Source organism: Cyprinus carpio, chromosome B16 (genome assembly GCF_018340385.1).
Source record: "Cyprinus carpio isolate SPL01 chromosome B16, ASM1834038v1, whole genome shotgun sequence".
NCBI classification, from domain to species: domain Eukaryota; kingdom Metazoa; phylum Chordata; class Actinopteri; order Cypriniformes; family Cyprinidae; genus Cyprinus; species Cyprinus carpio.
This window is the reverse complement of record NC_056612.1, coordinates 5269203-5293448: the sequence shown is the minus strand read 5'-3', so window position 1 is coordinate 5293448 and position 24246 is coordinate 5269203. Positions and strand designations below refer to the sequence as shown.

The 24246-nt window shown below is 37.4% G+C and overlaps 2 protein-coding genes across 3 annotated transcripts in view; both read right to left on the bottom strand.

Moving 5' to 3' along the window:
• Positions 1–2547: 2547 nt before the first annotated feature.
• tent5aa (terminal nucleotidyltransferase 5Aa) lies at positions 2548–7684 on the bottom strand. Its single transcript, XM_042740421.1, has 2 exons — positions 7080–7684; positions 2548–6190 (listed from the first exon to the last, which is right to left on the bottom strand). Exons 1-2 carry the CDS (start codon positions 7467–7469, stop codon positions 5411–5413), a joined length of 1170 nt encoding a protein of 389 aa, XP_042596355.1. The 5' UTR covers positions 7470–7684; the 3' UTR covers positions 2548–5410.
• A 7669-nt stretch (positions 7685–15353) lies between these two features.
• The window catches only part of LOC109106365 (inhibitor of Bruton tyrosine kinase-like), a 30341-nt gene continuing 21448 nt past the window's right edge, over positions 15354–24246 (bottom strand). For both annotated transcript variants that reach the window (XM_042740418.1, XM_042740419.1), the window contains exons 22-28: positions 21810–21949; positions 19886–20001; positions 19712–19798; positions 19473–19628; positions 18876–19052; positions 16463–16589; positions 15354–16163 (exon numbers count right to left, since the gene is read on the bottom strand). In XM_042740418.1, coding sequence (XP_042596352.1) covers positions 16038–16163; positions 16463–16589; positions 18876–19052; positions 19473–19628; positions 19712–19798; positions 19886–20001; positions 21810–21949 — 929 coding nt within the window. In that variant the 3' untranslated portion in view covers positions 15354–16037. The remainder of the gene's footprint in view (positions 16164–16462; positions 16590–18875; positions 19053–19472; positions 19629–19711; positions 19799–19885; positions 20002–21809; positions 21950–24246) is intronic.

The window sequence follows — 24246 nt, the reverse complement described above, 5'->3', positions numbered from 1 at the left end:
TATTTTTTGATCAAATAAATGTAGCAGAAGAGACTTTTTTCAAACTTTAATAATCTCACCGACCCTATAAACTTTTACATATCTGTGTATTTGTATGTATATACAGTATGTGTATATTACTGTAAGGGTGTGCTTCAAGAAGTGAGTTTGTTTTGAGGCTGATGGTGAAATGGTGTGGCGTCAGCAGTCGGCGGTGAGTTGTTGGATGTGGAGGTAATTCCTCGGCAGGAACACTGGGACAAGGGCTTTGCTCTGGGAAACAGTGTCACTTTCCTTCATCTTTTCTCCAATTCCATAAATCTCTTCAACTGGAAAAAATGCCTCACGGAAACGAAAGGAAAAAGGTCCCATGGAATAGCCGGCGGCTCTCCAGTCCACAGTTGGAAAACGCATTAGGCGACAGAGGGAACGTCTTTGACGACTCTGAAAGTACTTACTATACTATACCTACCAGTCAAAACCCGAGAAATAGCTCACATCACTCCGAGACTGCTGGAGTTTCTGCTGGGCTCTGATTTAAAAAATAAACTCAACAAATGGCTCGTGATTTCATGTGTTCTCTCCTGTGGCTGCTCAGGATCATAAAGAAGATCAGAAGTCTGCAGCTCTGATCCAAACCTCAGCTCTGAGCTGCCTACCTAGAGAGCATCCAAACTGCGTCAGGCGCTCTCTGATGTGAAGACTGATCAAAACGATGAAGATAAGGTATTTTGGCCCAGTTTAAAGGCAGAATTGCATGTGTCCTCCACACACAAGTCCATCCCTGAATATTCCTTTTTTATTTAGTTTAAATTGATGCACTAAAAAAAAAAAATTAAATAAAAATTAATAAATAGAATTAGAATCAGTAGGTGCACCCCAAATTGCATAATTATGCCATATTCTATGGTGTTTTGTAGTACAGTGTTCCAAAAAGAAAAAGAGCAGTGTAAATAGGCTACTTGGATGACGCATGTAAACAACCAAAAAAAAAAAAAAAACAAGTGTCAGACACTTCATGCACTCAGTTGTTGTAGCTTTAATTATGTTCCAGAGGGGGAGGGGCTGTCAGACTCTGATTGTGAATAAAGAAAAAAATAACCTTTCCTACTACACTACACAGTTGAGTACATAGTGCATAAGTACATCATGTACAGTGCATCATTTTGTACTCAACTAGTGAGTCAAATGTTTGCTTCCGAGTCGGTGATGCATGAGTGACTAGAGATTCTGTATATGTGATGTGACCATCTGTCAATCTTTATGGGATTCCATGATGGTTAGGAAGTTGTCTTAGAAGGTAGCTGCCTACGTAGGGGAGGAACAGAGCTAGTGTTTCCACTGGCACACATCAGCACCGAGTTCAAAGTCCACTGGCCTGTACATAACACAAGAGCTGTGACGTCACATTTGACAAAATCATTGCTCACCGCGCATCAATCAAGCAGAAATCCACAGCGATAGCGGCTCTATTCTTAGCGGGCACTAACGGTTGACCCGTCTAAAGGTCTGGTTGCCCCGGGTGACTGCTGATGTCATATCCATGTCCAGCAGACTGTGGCTTTACACAAATGTCATCTCACACACACATATATGTTTATTGCTCACTGAGTGCAGCTGCTGTCGAAGCCTGAGCTCCTGTAAAACCAGAGGGAGTCCGTTCTGACGCAGTTCACCCCATATGACCTTTTCGATTAAGCTGTTTGCGGTTTGTGTTCAAAATGTATAATTCACCCATAAGAACACTCGGAGAACTGCAGTTCTTCTTGCTGGCTTTCTTCATCACGGCTTGTGAGTCCCTATGTTTCATTCAGCCCGTGACGTTTAAATGCTCACAAGTATCCAGTAGTAATACATTTATACATCATCTTAAGATCCCTGGTGGTGGAGTTTAACATAAAACTAGTCCCTATCGGTGCATGTATTAATTAGATCAGCTTCTAAAATGATGTTTCTTTTTAGCTGATATCATGAAAATTTTTCGCTCTGTATTTTTTGGTATATTTATTTTATTTTTGAGTTCCTGTTTCATTCTGCTCCACCTCTAAAATTATATTTCCTTTTAGGTGATATCATGAACATTTTTCACTTACTTTTTTATTCTATTTCATATAGTTCTGTATACAGTAGTTACATCAAATAGTTACATCAGTTATTCTGTAAAATCTTGTCACAAATTCAAATTCAGAGTATATTGTATACAATGTGCTTTTGTTAAAAAATGTTAAATTATTTCAGAAATATATCTCTCTTTTTTCATTAGATGCTGAAAGTGGTGCAGAATTCACATGAAAAAATTAAATAAAATAAAAATAAAACAATCACACAATAAAGTACTTTTTAAAGGCCGTTTTGGTTGATCTGTGGAACAAAACTGTCTCTTTTTGGTTCATGCAAATCCTACAAATTCATCCAGCAGATGAAGCTTGATTGAACTCAAATATATGCTGCAAACTAGGTTCAAAGGCAGAGAGTTGTTCACATTTTGAACATAATGAAAAAGTCTTAAGAATTAAAATACACAGTTAAATGCAACATAAAGGATATTCTGCATTCAGCATATTTCTTTTTGTATTTTTTATTGAGGAAAACGTGTCAAATCGTCAATCAAATCAAAAAATTCTGCACAAAATAAGCAGTTAAAAATGACATTTAGCAGCTTAAACAAAGAATTCAAAGCAGAATGACAATTAAATTCACTGATACAATAAGAAAAAACAAGCATAATGTGTGTTGCTGGTTTTTTTTTTTTTGTTTGTTTTTTTACAAGACATCTGAACATTAAGCATTTGGCATCATCCAAAAATGCCAAGAAAGTAACTCAAACTTCACAGAGCGAGTCAAACATCCCGCTGCCAGCGAAATCCACAGGATACCGTCAAAATGTTAAGACAAACTGGAGGGCGAGTGAGAACCACAGACATGTAAAATACTAAAAGAGGTGAGACGAGTCTTTAAAAACACTGCAGATCACATTGAGTAAAAACAAGTCATTAATGCAAATTCTGCTGGATGTCAATCACTGCAACAGCCGTGTTTTAATTTCTTCAGAAATGCATCCAGTGATGTTTTTTAAAAGGGCCATATTATGAATTGTCACATTTTGCTTCATCTTTTAGATTGTACTATATCAGGGTTTCCTTATCTGGCATTCACAAGAAGCTAATAATTAATAAAAAAAAAAGTCATTTCTAAATCAAAATAAATTATTAAAAAAATAAAATAACATTAAAAATACCGCAGGTCCTAGTGAGTCATATAAGCAGGAGTGCAGGAATAAACTAAAGTAAACAGTCTAAAAAAAAATAGAGGAGTCCTGGATCACTTTTGAAAAAGGATGCATGACTGAAACGGTGTATTGCTGCGTTAGAAGTCATCTATTTTTGTTAAAATAAAAATAATTAAAACAAAGCACTTTAAAAAGACAGTTTGTTTTGTTTGTATTTCGCATGTCATGTGATAATTAACCAACATCAGAGAAAACCGTGTACATACGACTGTGTTGCTTATATTGTTGTAATTATTGAAATATTAATTTAAAATCTCAGGAATGTACCTCAAGTAAATATTTTAATTCAGATTCGACCGAAAAATACATTTGGAAAAAAGCATACTTTTAGATTTTAGAAATCAAAACTTGCTTCCCAGTCCAAAAGGAATATTTATTCAGACTAAACATCCACAAATTTCTCATAACAGACAGATGAATACATTATTCACACATCAGTGATGTCCACTGTGTGATCGGGAACTCACAAAGAGTATGCCATTACAAAAATAAGACAGTTAAATGAACACTGGACCTGACAGCAAACCCAAATCTTGAGCATGAGCTGCAAAGAGCACAGGGTTTGACAAGAAGTGCATCTAAAGATCAGGAAGTGGTTGAAAAACAGTTCAAACGAGCTAAAACGAGCTAAAATATTCTGAGTGCACCTCAATAAAAAAAAAAAAAGTAAGATATGACACTTTTAAAATCTCATTCAGAATTCCACATTATGCATTACAAATGCAAGCTTATTTCTGCCTATTTCATCTTTATAAAGCCAGTTGAGCACACTTCAGTTGCATGCTGTGATATGAGGAATATTGGAAACTCGACTGCAAAGTTTGCATTCCAGTGAAGCAAACTGATCTGTGCTTCTCAGTCCTATTAAATCATTGAGTCTGTTCAGCCAAATTGCCCATAGTAATGAAAGAAGCTGTGTTGATTAAAAGACATTTGTCGAAAGAGATAAACCCCTTCACCAGCTGCACCCATCTCTCCAGCCCTCCCTCCCTCGCTCCCTCGCTCTCGTCTGCGTCTCGCTTTCCCTCACACTCTCGCTTTCCTCTTCCCTCTCCTCTCAAGTCTCTTTTGTCAAGTCTAAACATATATGCCACGGCCCCTCCTGCTTCCTTCCGCAGCGCTATTAATCAAGAACAGGTTAACACTCTGTTAACAGCGGGTGAGCGCGGGGTCAGGTTCAGCTGTGACGGGAGAGCAGGAACACAGCGGGTTTTATTTCAGCGGGAGCTGCTGAATTCCCTGCTCGGGTGTTACAGCAAACAGCGTCCCGCTATCAGAAGTGCTTCTGCAAAAACCCTTCATCTAAAAAGTCCGGAAACAAACTTTGCTCTCATCTGCAAAACAAGTGTTTTCTTTGTTTTTGGACCGCATGTGCTTTCAACTCTCAGCTGGATCATAAGGTTTGCTGTAAAGCCGGCTCAAATGTCGACTGAACTAAAAGATGGTTCTCAAAGCTGTGGATGCTGCCCAGAAATTATTAAGAGTTCAATTAATAGACAGAGACTGAACTGCAAACAAATATGACACTTATGCTTGTTTTGTAAATCAGGACACATCATGTACATTCACAAGCTTTTAGTCTCTTTGTCGTGTTTCGCGATTTTGAGGTTGCTTTGCTCACCTCAGAATACTGCATTGACGTTAGGCACTTCGAATGCATTCACATGTACAAATATAGACAGCACTATCACATCAGCTGATAGTCTGGGTAGTATAAAAATACAGTCTTAAAATCTTTGGTTTGTACAAACTGTAATTGTTGGTTTTTAATTTCTTCGCCTCATTCAGAGAATCTTTGTAAAAGGTTCTTAGCAATACATTAGTTTCCATTTGGACTAAAGGGTGCAACCGCAGCTTTCCAAAACCTTGCACTTCCCTTCTCATGCATCTAACAACTGGGATTCAACGTGTCAACCAGTCAGAAACACACATGAGAACTGTTAGCAAGTGTAAAACCTCAAGATCGGCCGAGAATTAGGCAAGGCAGAGCAGAAGTTGCCTTCCAAACTCATTTGAGATAACGGACAAACCCCATTCATTTCACTCAAGCATCGATGCACATTGGGGAAGTGGACGGTAACACTCGGGGTCAATTGCGAAACAAATTCAACAATGCAATGATTCAGCTCATCTTTTTGGCGTTCAGTTGCATGGCAGCCATGTGGAGTAGGTTTGCTGATGACAGGTAAAGACTGGCTGGACTTGAGCAATGTAATAATTGCTAAAGTTACCGTCTGCTACATAAGGGGCAGGCTGGTAATAGCAAGTGACGTTGGCCACGTTGGGTATGACGTTCTGCTCGGCCAACACACGCACTGCTAGCATGGCGATCAGCCCAAGGGCCTGCCGCCGCTCGTGTCCCATCAGACACACCGTGCTCTCATTCACCACTCCATGCAGCGTCGTCAGATAATCGTACTTGCGGTCCTCCAAGCCCACAAAGTGGTTCTGGAGGTAAGACTCCAGCTTGCGCTGCTGTTCGCTGATGTCCGAGAAGTCGATGAAGAAGCGGGAGCACATGTAGCGCTGGAGAGACTTCATCTCGGACTCGGAGGCGGCTCGGAAACCCCTGACCAGAAGATGGCAGTATTTCAGGAGGCCGCCTCCTCGGATCTCCTCGGGGTTCCTCGTGCAGATCACCTTGTTGCGCAAGTGGTCCAGCGCCGTGGCGAAGTCTCCGTACACGCTCTCGCCGATGATGGTGGGGTGAAACGTTTTGGCCATGGGGTTCTCCGAGCACTCGTAGAAAAGCAGCAGAGAGTCTAGCTTAATCTGGAAAGAATCGACGCTAAACTCGAACTGCCGGCGCAATGAGTCCACGAACTTGAGCTCCACGTTTTTGCCCCGGTTGTTAGAGAGAGAGATGAGACTCCAGCGGTCCGAATCATTGCAAACTTTCACCATCTTCTGCACATATGCTTCCTGCAAAATAACATAAGGGATTGTTTCAGTGTTTCATGCATAAAGATTCAAGCGCACATCCGTTCACCATATCAGTTCTCCATCATTACCTGTCGCAGGAGATCTAAGAGAACACTCGATCGGCTTTAATCTGCTTTAGCGCAATCCTCTTACTGACAGAAAACCAACATTTCACCAGCCTATCAGTAAACTACTCTAATTGCATTTCTACTGAATGTCACTGCAGACTACAGGGATCCATGCAGATGATCTTAAATAACCTACTGAATAAAAAATCACAAAAAAACGCATGCCATGTGAACTCAAACAGTGTCCTTCAGTGTGACATGCTCTGCTTCATATTTGCTGAGTATCTTAAACACCACTTTCTTATAGATTATTGTTAAAGATTCGTTTGAGGTTATTCAGAGATCTACTGATAAATAATAAACGGCGGCCCCTCAAAGCAAAAGTAAAGTCACTGTTTACTGTACTGTTTGCAGGAAAACAAACCATTAGTTATGAAATAACCGTGAAATATTAAATTGTACAATTAGAAACAGTCCAAAAGATGCAAATTATTTTGACTATTAAGATGGCAAAACAACTTTGCATAAATATAAAATGAATATGACTGTTATTATTTATAACGCATGCTAGTGTTGCAACGATTCTTTAGTCATTACTGTACAAGAAGAACATAGCCAGATTCTGTACACAAAAATAACATTTTGCATTGAGTTCTAATGAGATTTTCGATATTTGTACTTTTAAAAACAATTTGCAGAACTGTGGAAATTAACTGAAAATGTGATTAAAGAAATTGAGTCTAAAAGATAAACTTTACCTTTTACATATAAGTGAATTTGAACCTGTAAAGTCCACTACCCTCATGAATCTTAGCACTCACCTTCAGGGTCAGCGGAGTGATTTTCTCTTTATTGACCCCATCAGGTAAGAAGTCCAGCAGACAGTCCAGCACTATGTTCTTGACGATCTGAAACTCCGTCTCTCCCTTCAGGTCCACGCAGAATATGAGGTCCAGGTCCTTATAGCCGAGCCCGCTGTCCCCGTGCAGGACGTGACTGGCGGCGGATCCGTTGAGACGCACGTCCCGCACATGGATGCCCTGCTCCCGCATGCGGCTCCGCACCGCCGTCACGATCCGCCGCGGCTTCATCTGCAGCGTGGGGAAGTTTCCTCTGCCGTGGATCGGGATGCTCTCGGTCAGGATGAGGTCCAGCCGCTGGACCTGCTCCCAGCTCAGCACGCTGAAGTTTGCGCTGTCCTCTTCAGCCATGGTCGCGTCTGCTGGAGGAGTCGAGGAGCGATCTACTGCCTGGAGATGTTAGGAGGAGAGCTGAGGAGACGCATAATGCGCTTGATGCGAGACGCTGCGGAGGTCTGTGCTTCTTCTGTGCGCTGCTGTGGAGAGGGTCATCCGCGCACGCAGTGCTGGAGAGTGGAGTATGACAGCAGTGCTGGAGCTTTCTGTGCGCCTCAGGTCACGCCTATCACTTCACCACACACACACACACACACACACACACACACACACACACACACACACACACACACACACACACACACACACACACACAACAGCAACCCAATGAAAACACACGACTCATCTCTCCACAGCTGTGCATGCGCTCAAACTCACACATAGTCATTTAGCACACAGATACAAGATGAAGATGAAGATACCTTACACTTTATGGTGTCCTTGTTACAGTGTAATTATACATTTAAGAACTGAGTAATATTAATTAACTACTATACGGATTAGGATTAGGGTTTCGCTTAGTGTTACTTGCATGCATTTATGGTTTATTTATTGTGATTAAAATAGTAAGTAGGCTATTACTGAGTGTTACACACATTTATAATAAAGTTGCAATACATCTAAAATATATTTACATTAAATGTAATACCGAAAAACTCACTGCAGTTGAATTTATAATCAAGTACTTTACATGTGCTTTAGTAAGTTAACACATCAAAATAAGTGCACGACAAAATCATTAAAAAACATATTAAAACAATAATTTAAAATGTACTTTAGAGTAGAACTTTTAATTTGACATTATAACATAGTCTACTTTTTAAAAGTGCACTAAGGTGTGTAAAGAAACATGAATTTGTCTCTTTAAGTGCTCTTAAGTGGTTTTCTCATTAATATTACATTATCTACAAGTACAGTTTTTTTTTTTTAAAAAAAAAAACACTTTTAAGATTATAAATAAATTACAAATGCACATTCAACAAGACTTTTTAAAAGGTGATATATGACAGACAGACAGACATATAGATAGATAGATAGATAGATAGATAGATAGATAGATAGATAGATAGATAGATAGATAGATAGATAGATAGATAGATAGATAGATTAAAACAGTTTTGAAAATAAATCACAAACAGTAATGTGCAATAGTTATAATTAAATCACACCATAGAGAAGTGCATTGTTTGAAAGTGTAATAAAAGCAGTAATGTAGCTGAAAATACAAAAAATAAATACATTAAAAAAAATGCCATTCTAGCACATCTGCTTGTGAGAAGAAATATAATGTAAGTCAATGTCACACAAAGTATATGAAGGGTGAGTGTCAGGAGGTTTGGTGTCTTTTATTGCCCTCTAGGGACGTGATAGAAAAGCGTCTTGAACAACAAATGACTCCATCTGGGGTCCATCTGTAAACACCTGCACTTCCAGTAGTTAGCACACTTAGACTTTCGAGTTTCACTTTGATCTGCACTCCTAAAAATAAAGCTTCAAATAATTAACTTCTAAAAAAACAAGAAATGAAAACCAAAAAAAAAAAAAAACTTTCAGTGAACAGTTCTTAAAAGAACCATTTGTCTTAGTGTGAAGGACATTTTAATCATATAAAGAACCTTTAGTGGAATGGAAGGGTTAAAGCTTCTTCATAGAAGCATCACTGCTAATAAAGAACCATTATTTTGTAAAGTGTGTCTCAGGACATTACTGTAATGTCTACTGAGAATTCATTTTTACGCCACCAAGTGCCACGTCCAAACTTCATAACCTTAATTGACTGAGGCCAGGCAGAGGTGAGTCTTCAGCTCATGACAGAGTGGGGCAGCTGTCAGTCAGGATTCATCAGCGGACACAAAGCCCTGCGTCACTGCACTCACCCAGCCCTTTAAATCTGTTTGATCCCATTTAGGTTAACACAGGCTAAACCCTATGAGCAAGACCAGCAGACCTACAGCAGAAGAGATGAATGCAGTAATACATAACCAGACCACTGACCCATATTCATATCTGGATTCATCCACACCCTCAACCGCTAAAGCTGAATTGTATTAAGTCGTTTCTAACTTACACAAATATGGTTTTCGTGTTATCGTGATAATAGCCAAACACAATCTCCTACATTGTCAGATTACTGGAAATGGAAGAGTTTGATTCTGTGCTTCAGTTTATTTGCTTGGCACGATCCCCACTGAGGAAGAATCATCAGGAAAAGTGGAGAAACTGACCACAATGATACATTCCAGTTGCAGTTCTTTTTCTTATATTACAGCGCCCCCATCACAAACAATTTGTCAGGAGTCCTCAGGACATCCATGTGTGCCAAGTTTTGACTTGCTGAACTGAACAGCTGAATTGAACATTGTGTGCCACACTAAAATTTGATATGTTCATATGTTCAATGTGCATCTCAAGTAAATGCATCTTCATACTTTCTGCTATGATTTAAGATCACTTAATTGTTTATATTTCAAAAAATCCCTCACATGGTCCCAATCATAGAGGCATAAACACATCTGAAAGTGAGTTGCAATTTTCAATAAGTGACCGGGCCAGAAGTCTGAAGTGTCCAGACGAGTGCTGCGGCTCTGCGGCAGTAAACAGCTCATTTACTGTGACAGGCCACGGCTCTGAGTCATGCCGCTGAGAAACACCCGAATCCTAATAAACAAAAAGATGTTGAGATTATAGCTGACACGGTCACAAATCAAAATAAGTGTGCAAATGTGTTTGCTGCTGGACTCTTGTGAATGGCATGTTCACTCTCTCATTGAAATAAACACCATGTGCTGTCAGCTATCTGCTGCTATTGACACAGCTGGCCATTGATTATGTTTGTTCGAAGAAATAACATGCAACAATGTGCGGAGGTGTTCATGCATGCACTTTTACGTCCCACAAGATTTTCAAAGGGTCAAATGTTCAAACAGTCTGTATATGCCTCATTAAAATCTTCACCAGTCATCATCAGTTACAGAGCGTAATCAAGTTAAATTCAACTTCTCTTTTCTTCACAACCCACACTTTTGCATGAGCTCTGCAGAAACCGAATTAGAAAGAAAGAAACATGTCTGTTGTATTTATATTTCGTCACTTAATGCGATTTTAGTAGTCAGATTGCTATCTGATCATAAAAAAAATAATCACTGATTACTCAGACCACCTCACACTGATGTTTGAGACTCGACCAAGTGTAAATGCATCGTTCAGGCCACATACTGTATTTGCATTATATGGACACAGACAGTGAAACTGAAAATGTTGTGGCCTTGCATTGCCATTTTCATTAAAGTCAACTATATTTGCATATAGTGTAGAAATGAAACTTTATACCCCTTTGCAGAGACACATTTATGTGTTCAATCAGACAGCAAATGAATCAGTCAAGATGCATGAAGTGACCGTGTACAAATACAACCATGCATTAAACTGAACAAAAATACTTTGAACGAAAACATGTAACTGGCTTTATTTACAGTGATATTAGTTTATAGTTCATGTAAATATATCTTATATATAATAAGTATCTTATATATTATATACCTTTTTTCAATCATCTTGTGTTTAAAACACTGGTTATTCATGAGACCGGTTAGTATGTTATAACTGAGCTGGTGAAGAAATCAAACAGTTTCCTGATTTCTTAATCATTTGCACTCAGCTCAGGGTTTTGAGAGGAAGGTTCTTTTAAGTTTTTCATTCAGAACGCTTGGACATTTATACTTTGTGTTCAATCGCTGTACAAATGTGTGTTCAAACATTTGACTGAATGTTTGGATGTGTCATTTTGACTTAATGTGATTTTGTTAATGACTAGTTCATAGAGACAGAGAAATAAACAGAAGAGCTTGAATGTGTCATTTGTACTCTGGTTTTCTTGGACCAGTAGCCTCAGTAACTATGGTAACTGCTGCTCAGTTAGTTTTGGGCGAACACCAGAATTAAAGTCATTACAGAATAGAATTTCCAGTTCCTTCTGAGTTCATTCATTCTAGTCGTGTCAGGTCATTAGAAGTGATGTAATTTTTTCTGTGAGAAATAATTTCTCCTATTCCACCTTTTAAATTATACGTGAATCATTCATTGGGTGCCAAAAATAACAGTACAGAAATAAAAATGTTAAAGTTAGCCAGTGAACATAAATGAGGTGTCAGCTATATTCGTAAACTATAAAGAACTTTTTAGACTGAAGCTAAGCAACTATTACCACAAAACATCACAGAAACGATCAGTGCAGAAGTAAGCCTATGGGTGAGACTTCCGGTTCATTAGCCATTATAGGGAAATAATGTGAAGAATTACATGCAGTAAACATTAAAACTGTTTGCATTACAAACTAGTGTGTTTGTAATTAAGATAATATATTGAAATAATATGGCAAGACACTCCAAATTGGAATGTTAAACAGCAAAACGAGTGATTTTGTACTGCTAAAAATAGCTGGAAGTGAATGAGACAGGAAGCAAGACCCATAAAATTTACAAATGGCCACGCCCAGTTTTACAGGAAGAATAAGGTGGATATCTTAAATAAATGACCAGTTTCCAATTTATAAGTTAAAATATAGCAGCCATTGAGGTAGCATCTACTCAGAATTAAACATAATGAAATTTGACCCCTTTTTTCCACAAGTAATTATTGATGGAATATGATTTTCAATATTTGAAAATATCTTAATGAAAAAAATAATAAAATAAAATAAAGTTTGGTCACATCCATAGAACAGCAATATGTCCTTAAGAAAACTTTGTGCCTGGAAGGCCTTTCAGGTCAGAACGGAGTGGAGCTCATCTAATCCTATTCTAAGTTTTGTAAAGAGCAGAGTGTTTCCCAGAGCGCCATCATCAATCCTCGCCCAGCAACACATGCCGATTTCCTATCCTGCCTTCATAATGAATCCGATCTGGTGTCTAGCGGCACGTGCACGGAGGAACCCCCATGAGGTCAAACGCATGGGAGATCAGTGATGTCACTGAAAGGGTAAAGCACGTTCTGGGCACGCTCAGAATGCTCTCCACTAGTAGCCTTAATTATTCAGAGCAGTTGACTAACAAGAATCTGGTAATCCACACTGCTGCCAAATAAGATCAGAGCAGCCGGGGCATCTGGGCAAAATCTCTTCATCACTCTTTCCCTTGTAAAATCAAAAGTAACAAGTGTCAGGGATGAAAAGTGACGTGCGACTGTTGACCTAAACTTAATAAGGTGAAAAAAAAAATGATGCTCATATAATGCACATAAAATAATATAATGACAAATGCATGAACAATAGGGATACAGACTACGATTTAGCTTTATCCAGCTTTTCTCTTCTCAAGATGTTAACTGATGGACTGGAGTGGTGTGGATTACTTGTGGATTATTGTGATGTTTTTATCAGCTGTTTGGACTCTCATTCTGATGGCACCCATTCACTGCAGAGCATCCATTGGTGAGCAACTGATGGAATGCTACATTTCCCCAAACCTGATGAAGAAGCAAACTCATCTACATCTGGAAGGGTGAGGACATTTTCAGATAATTTGAATTTTTGTGCAAACTATTCTTTTAATAACAATAATAATAAAATAATACCAATATCCAGAACAATGCATTTCAGCATGATGAAATTTCAATTTCGATAAATCAATTAAACACTTACAGCATTAGGAGATCTAAATATTTTATTTCCATTTACTTGTCCAAGACTGTAATGATTTCATAAAAGTACACAGACTAAACTGCATATTTGTTGATGACGACATTTTTTTTTTTTTTTATGTATTTCCCTTTAAAACAATTACACAGAGTAAGACATTACTCGGCGTGTTTCCTTACACAGAACAAGCAGTTTGGAAAATGAATGGATAGATCCATTAGTAGTGAATAGTTGTGAAATTATTAGACATGATAGATAAGCCATTATGTAACATACAGCAAACAGCATGAAATGCAGCTTGTCTTATGTCACATTTGTATTCCCGTTAAAATGCTGATTTTGATGTTTCCAACACACAATGGTATAGATTTGACAATCTATTGAACTGATGTAATGACAAAGAATTGAATTAAATTAGCAACTCAACAACAGGGTTGAAAATGTCTTCTATATCCGCTAACCCGGCAGGGCATCATCTCTCCTCTCTGATTAATTCAGTCAAGTAAGTGATTATCATTCACCTCACTGCGTGTTTAGCAGATGCTTGAACTGGACGGTCGCAGTAATTACTGCACATTAGAACCCTTAACCATCATGCACTTATTTCTGGAGGGGTCATCTGATGCACTCTGCTTTTTCATACTCTGATGACTGTAACGTATGCAAAGAGAGGTTTGTTCGAAAGGAAAGGACTGTCTGCTTAATCAAATCACACCAAACATCCAATTCATTAGGACAGGCTTGAGATGACTGCATGAGCGCAAATTTGACAAATGAAAGGGAGCTGACATCACTCAAGTCACGTCACTGGAGATACGTTCTGCTCTGACCCCGAAGACTGTAAAAACAGCTCTTCTAAACATGCAGTGGTGCTCAACGAGGACCGAGGACGAATGATGAGACTGGTATGCCTCAACTCACTCCTGTCTGGACAAAATCCCACGTCTTGATATATAACAGAACCATTTAAACATTCACATTAATTACAGTCCATTAGTAGGTAAGCTGATAAGACGGACTGAAAAATGAAGGGTGAACTCATGTAAGCTGGAACACATTTTTGCCATTGAGATGTCTGGGGAAAAATATACCAATTATCCAAAATGATGCTTTAGTTGCAGCGCCCCCTATTGGCAGATTTGGGCGCAAATTGGTGCACAACCTCAAATTGAGCTGTCCTCTATGTGTATGAAGTTTCATAAAGTTTAGACATTGTATTGAGCAGATACACAGTCAAACAGTCAAAATGGGTGATGCCAGATCGTTTAATTAGCTTACTTCTTCACAACCCTTTAATAAATCAAAATTCTTAACATGATTTGGATGATGATGACAGGATGATTTATGGCAATTTTTAAGTGAATCGAACCAATGGCCTAGGAGGAGAAAATTCAAAATGAAATAAAATGTTCCAGGGATGATAAAGGATCTTTAGGAAAAAAAAAAAAAAAAAAGGAGATTCTCTCTCATGGGCAAAATCAAACTTTTTTAATAAAATATGGAATTAAAAATTAAAGCCGCTTGGGATTGGTAAAGATTTCAGTGTATACCCTTGACATGTTCACCTTCAGTTGCTGGTCCCTGTTGACTTCCACAGTATGGAGAAAAAAAACATCAATGTCAATGGGGACCAACTGAAGGCAAACGGACCGTTGGACGGACAGACAGATAGATAGATACACAGGTTCCAGGAATAAAAATTGATGTATGGACTTTTGTGGAATTCACTAAAGGGTTTAGAGGGTGCCTTTGGGTCCAGAAATATGACCAACAAAAATGTACTTAGTATAGCACCACCTAGCGTCCAACAGATGTATGTGGCAGCGTGCCTGAGTAGTGGTAGGGATCTGGAACCATTCCACCAAATTTTAGATCTTTATGACTATTTAGGGCAACAAAAAAAAGCATTGGTAAAAGAGTATAAATACAACAGGATGAAGAAATAATGTGAATGAATCAGACAAAAACTGTTCATAGCAATTTTGAGGTTTGGGGTTTGGCAAACTTGACTGTTTGAACCAATGCATAAAATGTAAAAACAAGGTATTAAATAATATTATATGGTCTTGGCCTTGACAGTCATAGTGTTGAAGTTGAGCTGGAATGGCAAGTGATTAAAGGCGAATTTGTAATATTTTTATGTTAGAATACTTTCTCTCCTGGCAGATTAATATGCAGTTACTTTAAGTTAGTGGGGGTCTGCCTGGGTAACAGGGTAAACTTTAAGAGATGCTTATAATGACACATAAAACAACAACCACTCGTGCTCGTAATCATCTCTTTATTGCATGCCACTGCAAATACCTTCTCTTAACATTAAGCAAAGATGACTTTGAGGTATACATTATTTTATCTGTAGTACCAATCATATTCTGCTAGTGACAAACATAAACTATGATTATCTTGAACACCAAATGATAATGTTATTAATGTTAACAGCATAAGGAAGCAAAATAAGAAATGCATATTCATAAATCTCGGTTCCTTTCATTGTGCACTTGATTTTCTTTTACACCAGCTCTTTCAAACAGCCCTTCTGAGCAACCTAATAAAGTCTTTATTGCTTTACACAGCTGATTGGATTTTCTTCGTCTGGTTACAATGTGAGTTTGCTCTTCATAAAAAACACACACACACTAGCTGTGAGATGCAGATCACTGTAGCACTGCATCAGAAAATAATAATAATAATAATAATAAAAAAAAAGCAGCACACATTTTGGCACATTTGGCAACTCTTCGGGCTGAGAACAACAGATTACACTTTAAATTCCAGTCTTTTCTTACAAGATAACAGCTAAATTAATGAAAAACCATATAGAATGTAAAAGTAAGCAGTCCAAGAAAGCAAGTGTGCTTGCTGCAAGGTGATTGTGATGCACCTTAATACTGGCTGAAACATGAGCGTGAGCGGGAAGTAATGAGTGTCACTGCAACCTCACATCAGCATCAGTGTTTGTTCCAGGTCGGGATGGCGACTGGACCTTGAGGGGATCTCTCCACCAATATCAGCTCCTCTGGGTTATTAATGGCCTTGTAATGGAGTAACAGGTCCTGAATGGCTCGTTCTTCAATCTATGATAAAGATGAGATGAACGAAATATAAGGGTCAAATGATAAACATCAGGAAAAGATGGGGGGAAAAAAAATCTCTTTTGAAGTTTTAAATGGTAATGCATTTTCCTAAAAAGAAATGTTTGAAAGCAGAGCACGTTTGATTAAAACAGCATGGTAGAATAATAAATGTCATACCATTTGACAACCTGGTTAATGTCACTGTCTTGGCTGTCAACTGCTGACACTAGACTTTAATTTGGTGAATAAAAGTATGTCTATGTCACTATGTCACATGCACATAAATTGAAGAATGTTACCTGTATTAGTGCTAGCGCTTTCTCGCGGCTGCGGATCAATGCCGCTTCCTGTTGTCTCTCTTCCTCCACAATAGAGGCAAAGGTAGAGGTGGACGGAGGGCTGCCAACCGCCCTCAGCACCCAAGGGCTGATGGGAAAAAACACAAACAAACAGTTCACTGTGGACTGGAGTGCTGTGGATTATTGTGATGTTTTTAATCAGCTGTTTGGACTCTCATTCTGACGGCACCCATTCACTGCAGAGCATCCATTGCTGAACAAGTGATGCGATGCTACATTTTCCAAATCTTTTCACACGAACAAGCAAACTCATCTACATCTTGGATAGCCTGAGGGTGAATACATTTTCAGCAAATTTTCATTTTTTGGGTGAGCTATACCTTTAATGAAACTGCTAATGATTCTAATTTTTAGGTTGAAAGAATGGATAGTGTACTTGTATACTGCATATTTTAAAACATGGTTCTGTTTACATTGTTGGAAGAACGCATGCATGCAATGATTCCATTAATGAGCACAAATTAAAAACTTTAAACAAAAATACACAACACACACACACAGACAAAACCTCTTTTCCCCTGAGAACAATGATACACGGTGAGTTTCTAAAGCCTGTCCGACCTGCTACTGCCTTCTCAGCGTGTGCTCCTAAACTCAGGTGACGTCGAGCCCCAGGGATGAGTGTGTTTGTGACAAAGTTTGCCATTATCAATAGAGATTATGATCACAGCCGGGCAGTGGAGCGCTGCTGATAAATATTCAGCCCTGTGCTTGAACGCTGGAGTCATAAATACGAGCCCAGCGGGCAGCTGACGTGACAGACACAGAAACGGAGAGACGCCTGGCCACAGTCACACAGGCTCAGGTCAGATCAGCGCGACACATGCTGGAGAGAGAGACGTCCTGAAGAACCTGCCGCTAGACATCCTGGAGAGCACTCTTAAATAACAACGAACCGTCTGAATCATCTGAACCTCAGACAACACTGGTTTGCGTAAAAAACACAGTGTACAAACCAGCTACGACTGCAACGAGGCAACAAAAACCAAAACATGGTCACTTTGATTTGCATTGACGTCATGCCTCCAGACCAACATACAGTACGAGACAATCTACAGATGGGGGTGGATTTGAATAGAGGACAGAAACTAGTAGTAAAGAAGTGTATAATCTTATCACCTACTTTGTTTCTGCATAATAAAATAATTTTATTTTGTACGTATTCAATACTGTCATTTAGCAAGGACACAGTGAAGTGACCAAAGTCATTTATAATGCAACAAAAATTTCAAAAGTTCTTTCTATTCATCAAAGAATCCTGAAAAATAAAAAAATGCATCAGCTTCCACAAAAATATGAAGCAGCACAATTGTTTTCAACATTGATAATAATCAGAAATGTTTCTTGAGCAGCAAATCAATGTATTAGAATCATTTCTGAAGATCATGTGACACTGAAGACTGGAGTAATGATGCTGAAAATTTAGCTTTGATCACAAATAAATTACATATATATATATATATGTATGTATATTACTATTTTCTATTATTATTATTTCACAATATTACAGATCTTGCACTATTTTTTTAAGCAAATAAATCAGGATCATAAAAAAAAATAACTTGCCAAACTCAAACTTTTGAAGGGTAATGTATACATTTAAAATGATATTTATTATATTTATTTATATATTTATTAGAAAAAAAAAAAATCTAAACTGCTTTGTTGCTTCCAAACTGTAGACAGCTTTTTAATTGGGTTGTGAAAAATACTACTTTTATATTTTAATCAATTTTTTATATTCTAAACTATTATACACAGACATTTTTCAAAGCTATTATTATTCATTTCCACATTGTTTAAAGTAGATAACTGGGGCAAGTATGGAACGCCATGTTTTACTGTAAAATACAGCAAATGAAATGTAGCTTTTCATCAGCCGAGTTAAAGAAATAACGGACCGTTAAAAACAGAACTGCTGCAAGTGAAATGACCTGGAACTTGCTCTAAGCACATTCCACTTCTTTGAGAAAAAGTTAATAAAACAAACAAGTATCATTCTTCCAAGCAACAGCCTAAACTCACACACGCACAAAACAGCGTGTCGGCAGATCTACTGTAACATGACGCTGACTCATATGAGACTCACAGGCACATGTTACAATACATGTTATACAGAAGCGTTCCAGCGCCACCTGTGGAGCATTCAGATGAACGAGTACCAGAACAACACCTGCTCTGCCCCAAAACCTAGTGAGCATCTACAAAAGAAGAAATGTAAGGCATCATTGGTGATCTGCAAGCAGACGGTTTCTTAACATACAGTGGGACTGAAAGTGTTTCCGGTTTAGCGTGTGATGTGCATCAGGTGTTCAGTGAACGGATATTGTGCACTGAATGAGATGATCCTCACCCCGCTGGTTTCTCCGGGTCGCTGCTCTCGGCACATTTAAAAGTCACTCTTTTGGCACATATCGCTGGACTCCTGGCCGTCACTGGGGACACTGGAGAGGGTTTCCCACGCCGCTCCTCCTCTACTAGAAGATCCCGGAAGGAGCAGGAAGAGGGCGGGGACTGAACAGCTGTCGACCTGATGACACAACAACATGTTTTCATTTAAACCTTATCATTAGCCAATCACTGTGTCCAGATGAGCCAAAATCACCCACAGACTTAAGCTGGGACACTTCATCTAATTCCCCTTATATAAAGTGACCATTATTGTTTGTGCATTTATGTTTCCATCTTTTATGGTCTTTTAATTTTTAATGGTTAAAAACTAAAAATAGTTCATAACAGTTTATGGGCTACTCAATGCATTAGAAATAGAAATTAGAATGATTTCTGAAGGATCATGTGACAATGAAGACTGGAGTAATGATGCTGAAAATTCAGCTGCGCATCACAGAAATAAATTATTGTGCATGTCCAGGAATAAGAAGACATATGGTCACCCTGCATTTGATTATACCCACTTCATTTGAAAGACATAATGGAATAAGGTTCTCACCAGGTCTTCACAGGTTTCACCGGAGTAAGAGACGGCGGAGATTTAGCAGACATGCTCTCTGTGCTGCCCTCTCTAGAGGCCAGAGCCATCATCTTCCTCTGCTTCTGAGACATCTTACTGGGGATGACCGACACCTTCGTGCTGCTGCTGCTCCATCTGGTGTTAGGCAGAGAATGCAGTTAAAAACAGAGCACAGTACACGGTCTAAACTAGCTGGACCACCATGACAGAAGACTTACGAGCTGGGACTCTTGTGTGCAGCACCCCTGTTCAGAGAGTTCGCCTCCATCTCCATGATGGCCCTGAGGTCCAGGACAGGAGCCGGTCTACAGAGACGGAACAGAAGCACATTCAGAATTACAGCGATACCAGTCAAGAACATCTGCTGTTTGCTGTGAGAGCATTTCAATCACCTGGCTTTGACTGTAGGGATGGGTTCAGGGGTGGACGACTGAGTCGGCACCGGGCCACTCTTCAAAACAGGGGTGCTAGGAGGAGTCTTCAGCCCTGTCAGGCCACATCTCTCATCCTACAAGCACCAAATATTCTTAAAAATGACCAGTTCATGCAACAGTGCTAATTCTGTCATCATTTACTGATACTTAACCACTTAAAGGGGTCACATGATGCTGATAAAAAGAACCTTATTTTGTGTATTTGGTGTAATGAAATGTGTTTATGTGGTTTAAGGTTAAAAAAAAAACATTATTTTCCACATACTGTACATTGTTGTTTCTCCTCTATGCCCCGCCTTCTGAAACGCATCAATTTTCACAAAACTCATCGTTCTGAAAAGCGAGGTGTGCTGTGATTGGCCAGCTATCCAGCATGGCGGCGGCGGCAACAACAATACTACAGCGAGAATAAAAGATACACCTTCTTTCTTTGCGTGAACATCTGGGCGGCGTTATGCAAATCTTCCCACATCGTGACGTAGAGATGTGAGGTGTGTTAGAACGAGGCGTTTCGGGGGGCGTGGACGAGTCTTATCTTTTATAAAGAATATCTCTTTGGATTTGAGACTTTAGTCTTAGCAAATTTACAGATCTTCTTTATTCACCAAGAGCTTGTAACACTCCAAAGAGAAAGGAAACTTGAAATCGCATCATATGATCCCTTTAACTGTCACTCACATTTTTTCAACATAGATTAAAAGTGCACAATCCAAACTTACATTTTTATAATTCATAAATGAAAACATTTTGTAACATGATATTGATGTGCCATTTTCATGGTAATGCAATGTCTGATTTTAAAATGGGTTTTAAAGGATGCATTTTGATATTTTAAGTTTTCATATAATATATAATTACTTATAAATTCTAAAAAATAAAAAAGAAAAAAACAACAAATAATACTTACAAATGTAAAAACTTCAAAAATGTAAATATTTAGATTTACGTGGTACACTCTTGACAGAAATGAATCTATTACTTTTACTACATAATTTTTTACAAAAAACATTTGTAAAATATCTATTTAGGAGTCTTAGACCATTCCAATGATATATAGTTTGTCATGATTAGATTAGGATTTAATTGTAATATAGTGAAGGAAACGAAGGCGTCCCACAGAGGGGACGGGTGACAGGTTAAAGGGATTTCAATACTTTTTAAAACTCAACTATCTTGCACCATTTAATTTTATTTGAGAAAAGCCATTTGGACTATAATCGTGTTCATATATATTAGAAGTATGTTTATATATTCTGTAAAGAAATTAGTTTTATTAAGCAGGGATGCATTAATACAGTTAGGTAGGTTTAGTTTTTAGCTCTCTTCATTACAAAAAACAAACACTTTAAAAACATGCATCACAATCTTCACTGAAATATTGTGCAGCACAACTGTTTTCAACACTGATGATAATTATCAGAAATGTTTCTTGAGCAGCAAATCATCATATTAGAATGATTTCTGAAGATCATGTGACACTGAAGACTGGAGTAATGATGCTGAAAATTCAACTTTGATCACAGAAATAAATTACATTTTAAAATATATTCATATAGAAAATTTAAAATTGTAAAATTTCATATTTCACTGTATTTTTGATATCAAAAATGCAGCCTACAACAATTTTACTAGTATATCTTTACATTTCACTGTCAATACATTAATATATAGAAGTGCAGTATATATTATATATTAGAATAAAATAATATCTTAATATATAGCCTAAAAATTAATGTTACACTAAAAAGAACTTTAATTTGTGGAAATAACTAACCATATCTGTTGTTGTCAGTAGCAAGTGAAACTGAAAAGAGCCTTCACTCACAGAATGGAATGTGTGTCTGTGTAGTTAGTGAGTTAATGTTGTGTTGTTGTGCTTCACCTGCGCTTCAGGCCTGTCGTGGAAGACCGGGGACTGCAGGTCTCGAGGGCTGCCCGCTCCCATATAACTGCCCTCAGAGTCAGACGTGATGAGCTCCTGCAGAGACTCCACTGAACTGGCCTTCACTGAATGAGCCAAACCTGAGGAACACAGCCAGCACAACTACAACTGCTCAAATAATAGAAGTGACCTAATAACTCATTCCTGCTTTATGATCATCACATGATTTCCAGTGTGCTATGGTACAGAACTCATTTTGATTAGTGGTTCTAAACTTTTTTTTTTTTTGACTAAAGGCCGCCTCATTTTTAAAACACAATATTCGAAAGCTCCTCGTGCAATCTGTAATATACCTCTGGCATAAGAACTAGAATCTAAAATCATGTTGGAATATCTTTAATACATCTATAGGCATTTAAACTTTGGAAAAAGAATACTTTTGGCACTTTGGAAACAAGATACATTTCTAGTTTCAACATTATTTGTTCTTTAGACATTCCTCTTTAAAAGAAAAGAAGTATCATGTTTTTGTAAAATGACCACATTTGGTTTTTGACTACTGAAAATGTGTAGAATTTAACAATTTGAGCCATATTGAAATTCCATTATCTCTAAAACCGAACCATATAGGGCCTTAAAAATAAAGATGCCAAAAGGGAAATTTGTTAAGACCCGATATCTAAAGGGGCATTAAGATATCTTTTACACTTTTTGAGTTACAGGCATGCGAACTTTGGAGGAAAACTTGAAAAGTGCTCTTTCCCCATTTTTGAATGGTCAACACTGGCACATAACACAACAAAGACTGCTGAAGTCAACAGATTTTACTAAAAGACCTACTAACCTCTGTGCAAAAATAACATTGTGATGCTGCCATCTTTCTGAAGTCATTTTAACCCCCTGCAATTTGGCTCCCAATCTCAGGTGAAAATTGCCATTTTGACCCCCCTCTACAAAATAGTGGATTACTCAGTGAATATTCATCCATGACATTTAATATTTGGGCTATCATCACTATACATGCTAATCTTTCTTCAGAAAAAAAAAATATTAGCAAAATCAAAAATTTTATTTTGAGCCGGGGAAATTTCTGACCCTTTTAGTTTAGTTATTCACGTTTTAGTAGGCAAATTTAATGAAAATGAGAAATGCCTTGGAAGCTAGCTGAAAATAAAATAAATAAATAAATAATTATTTCCGTTAAAGTTTACTTTATTTCAAGAACAGAACTGTATATATACAGTACAGGTCAAAAGTTTGGAAACATTACTATTTTTAATGTTTTTGAAAGAAGTTTCTTCTGCTCATCAAGCCTGCATTTATTTGATCAAAAATACAGAAAAAAACAGTAATATTGTGATATATTATTAAAATTTAAAATAATTGTTTTTAAATTTATTATACTTTAAATTATCATTTATTTCTGTGATGCAAAGCTGAATTTTTAGGATCATTATCACATGATCCTTTAGAAATCATTCTAATATGATGATTCATTATCAAAGTTGGAAACAGTTCTGCTGCTTAATATTTTTTCAGAACGTGATACTTTTTTAGGATACTTTGATGAATAAAAAGTAAAAAAAAAAAGAAGCTATGTTTTTTAAATAAATATTTTGTAATAAAATACACTACTGGTCAGTAATTTGGGGTCAGTAATTTCTTTTCTTTTTTTTTAATCAATACTTTTATTCAGCAAGGATGTGTTAAAGTGATAAAAAGTGATAGTAAAGAAAATATATTATTAGAATATATATTATTAGAATTTTTTTTTTTATTAATGCAAAAATGCAGTTCTTTTTAACCTTTTATTCATCAAATATATTAGACAGCAGAACTGTTTCCAACACTCATAATAAATCAGAATATTAGAATGATTTCTAAATGATCATGTGATAGACTGGATGTTACATGTGACACTGAAGGCTGGAGTAATGATGCTGAAAATTCAGCTTTGCATCACAGGAATAAATTATTTTTTTAAAGTATATTCAAATAGAAAACTATTATTTTAAGTTGTTTGTTTTTTCTGTATTTTTGATCAAATAAATGCAGGCTTGATGAGCAGAAGAGACTTCTTTCAAAAACATTAAAAATAGTAATGTTTCCAAACTTTTGGTCTGTACTGTATATATATATATATATATATATATATATATATATATATATATATATATATATATATATATATATATATATATATATATATATATATATATATAGTTTGAGTTTTAGTTAACAACAATAACCCTTTGAAAACCATAATAACTACAATAACCCAAACTTACTCAATTAAGTTTGATTACTTTATATATTATATATTATTTTAATACAAGTTAACTTTTATCATTTTAATTAATTCTGTGGCTGCAGTTTGGTGACGCCCACTGGTTAAGAACCACTAATTTAGATGATCAATATCAGATATTTATCTGTT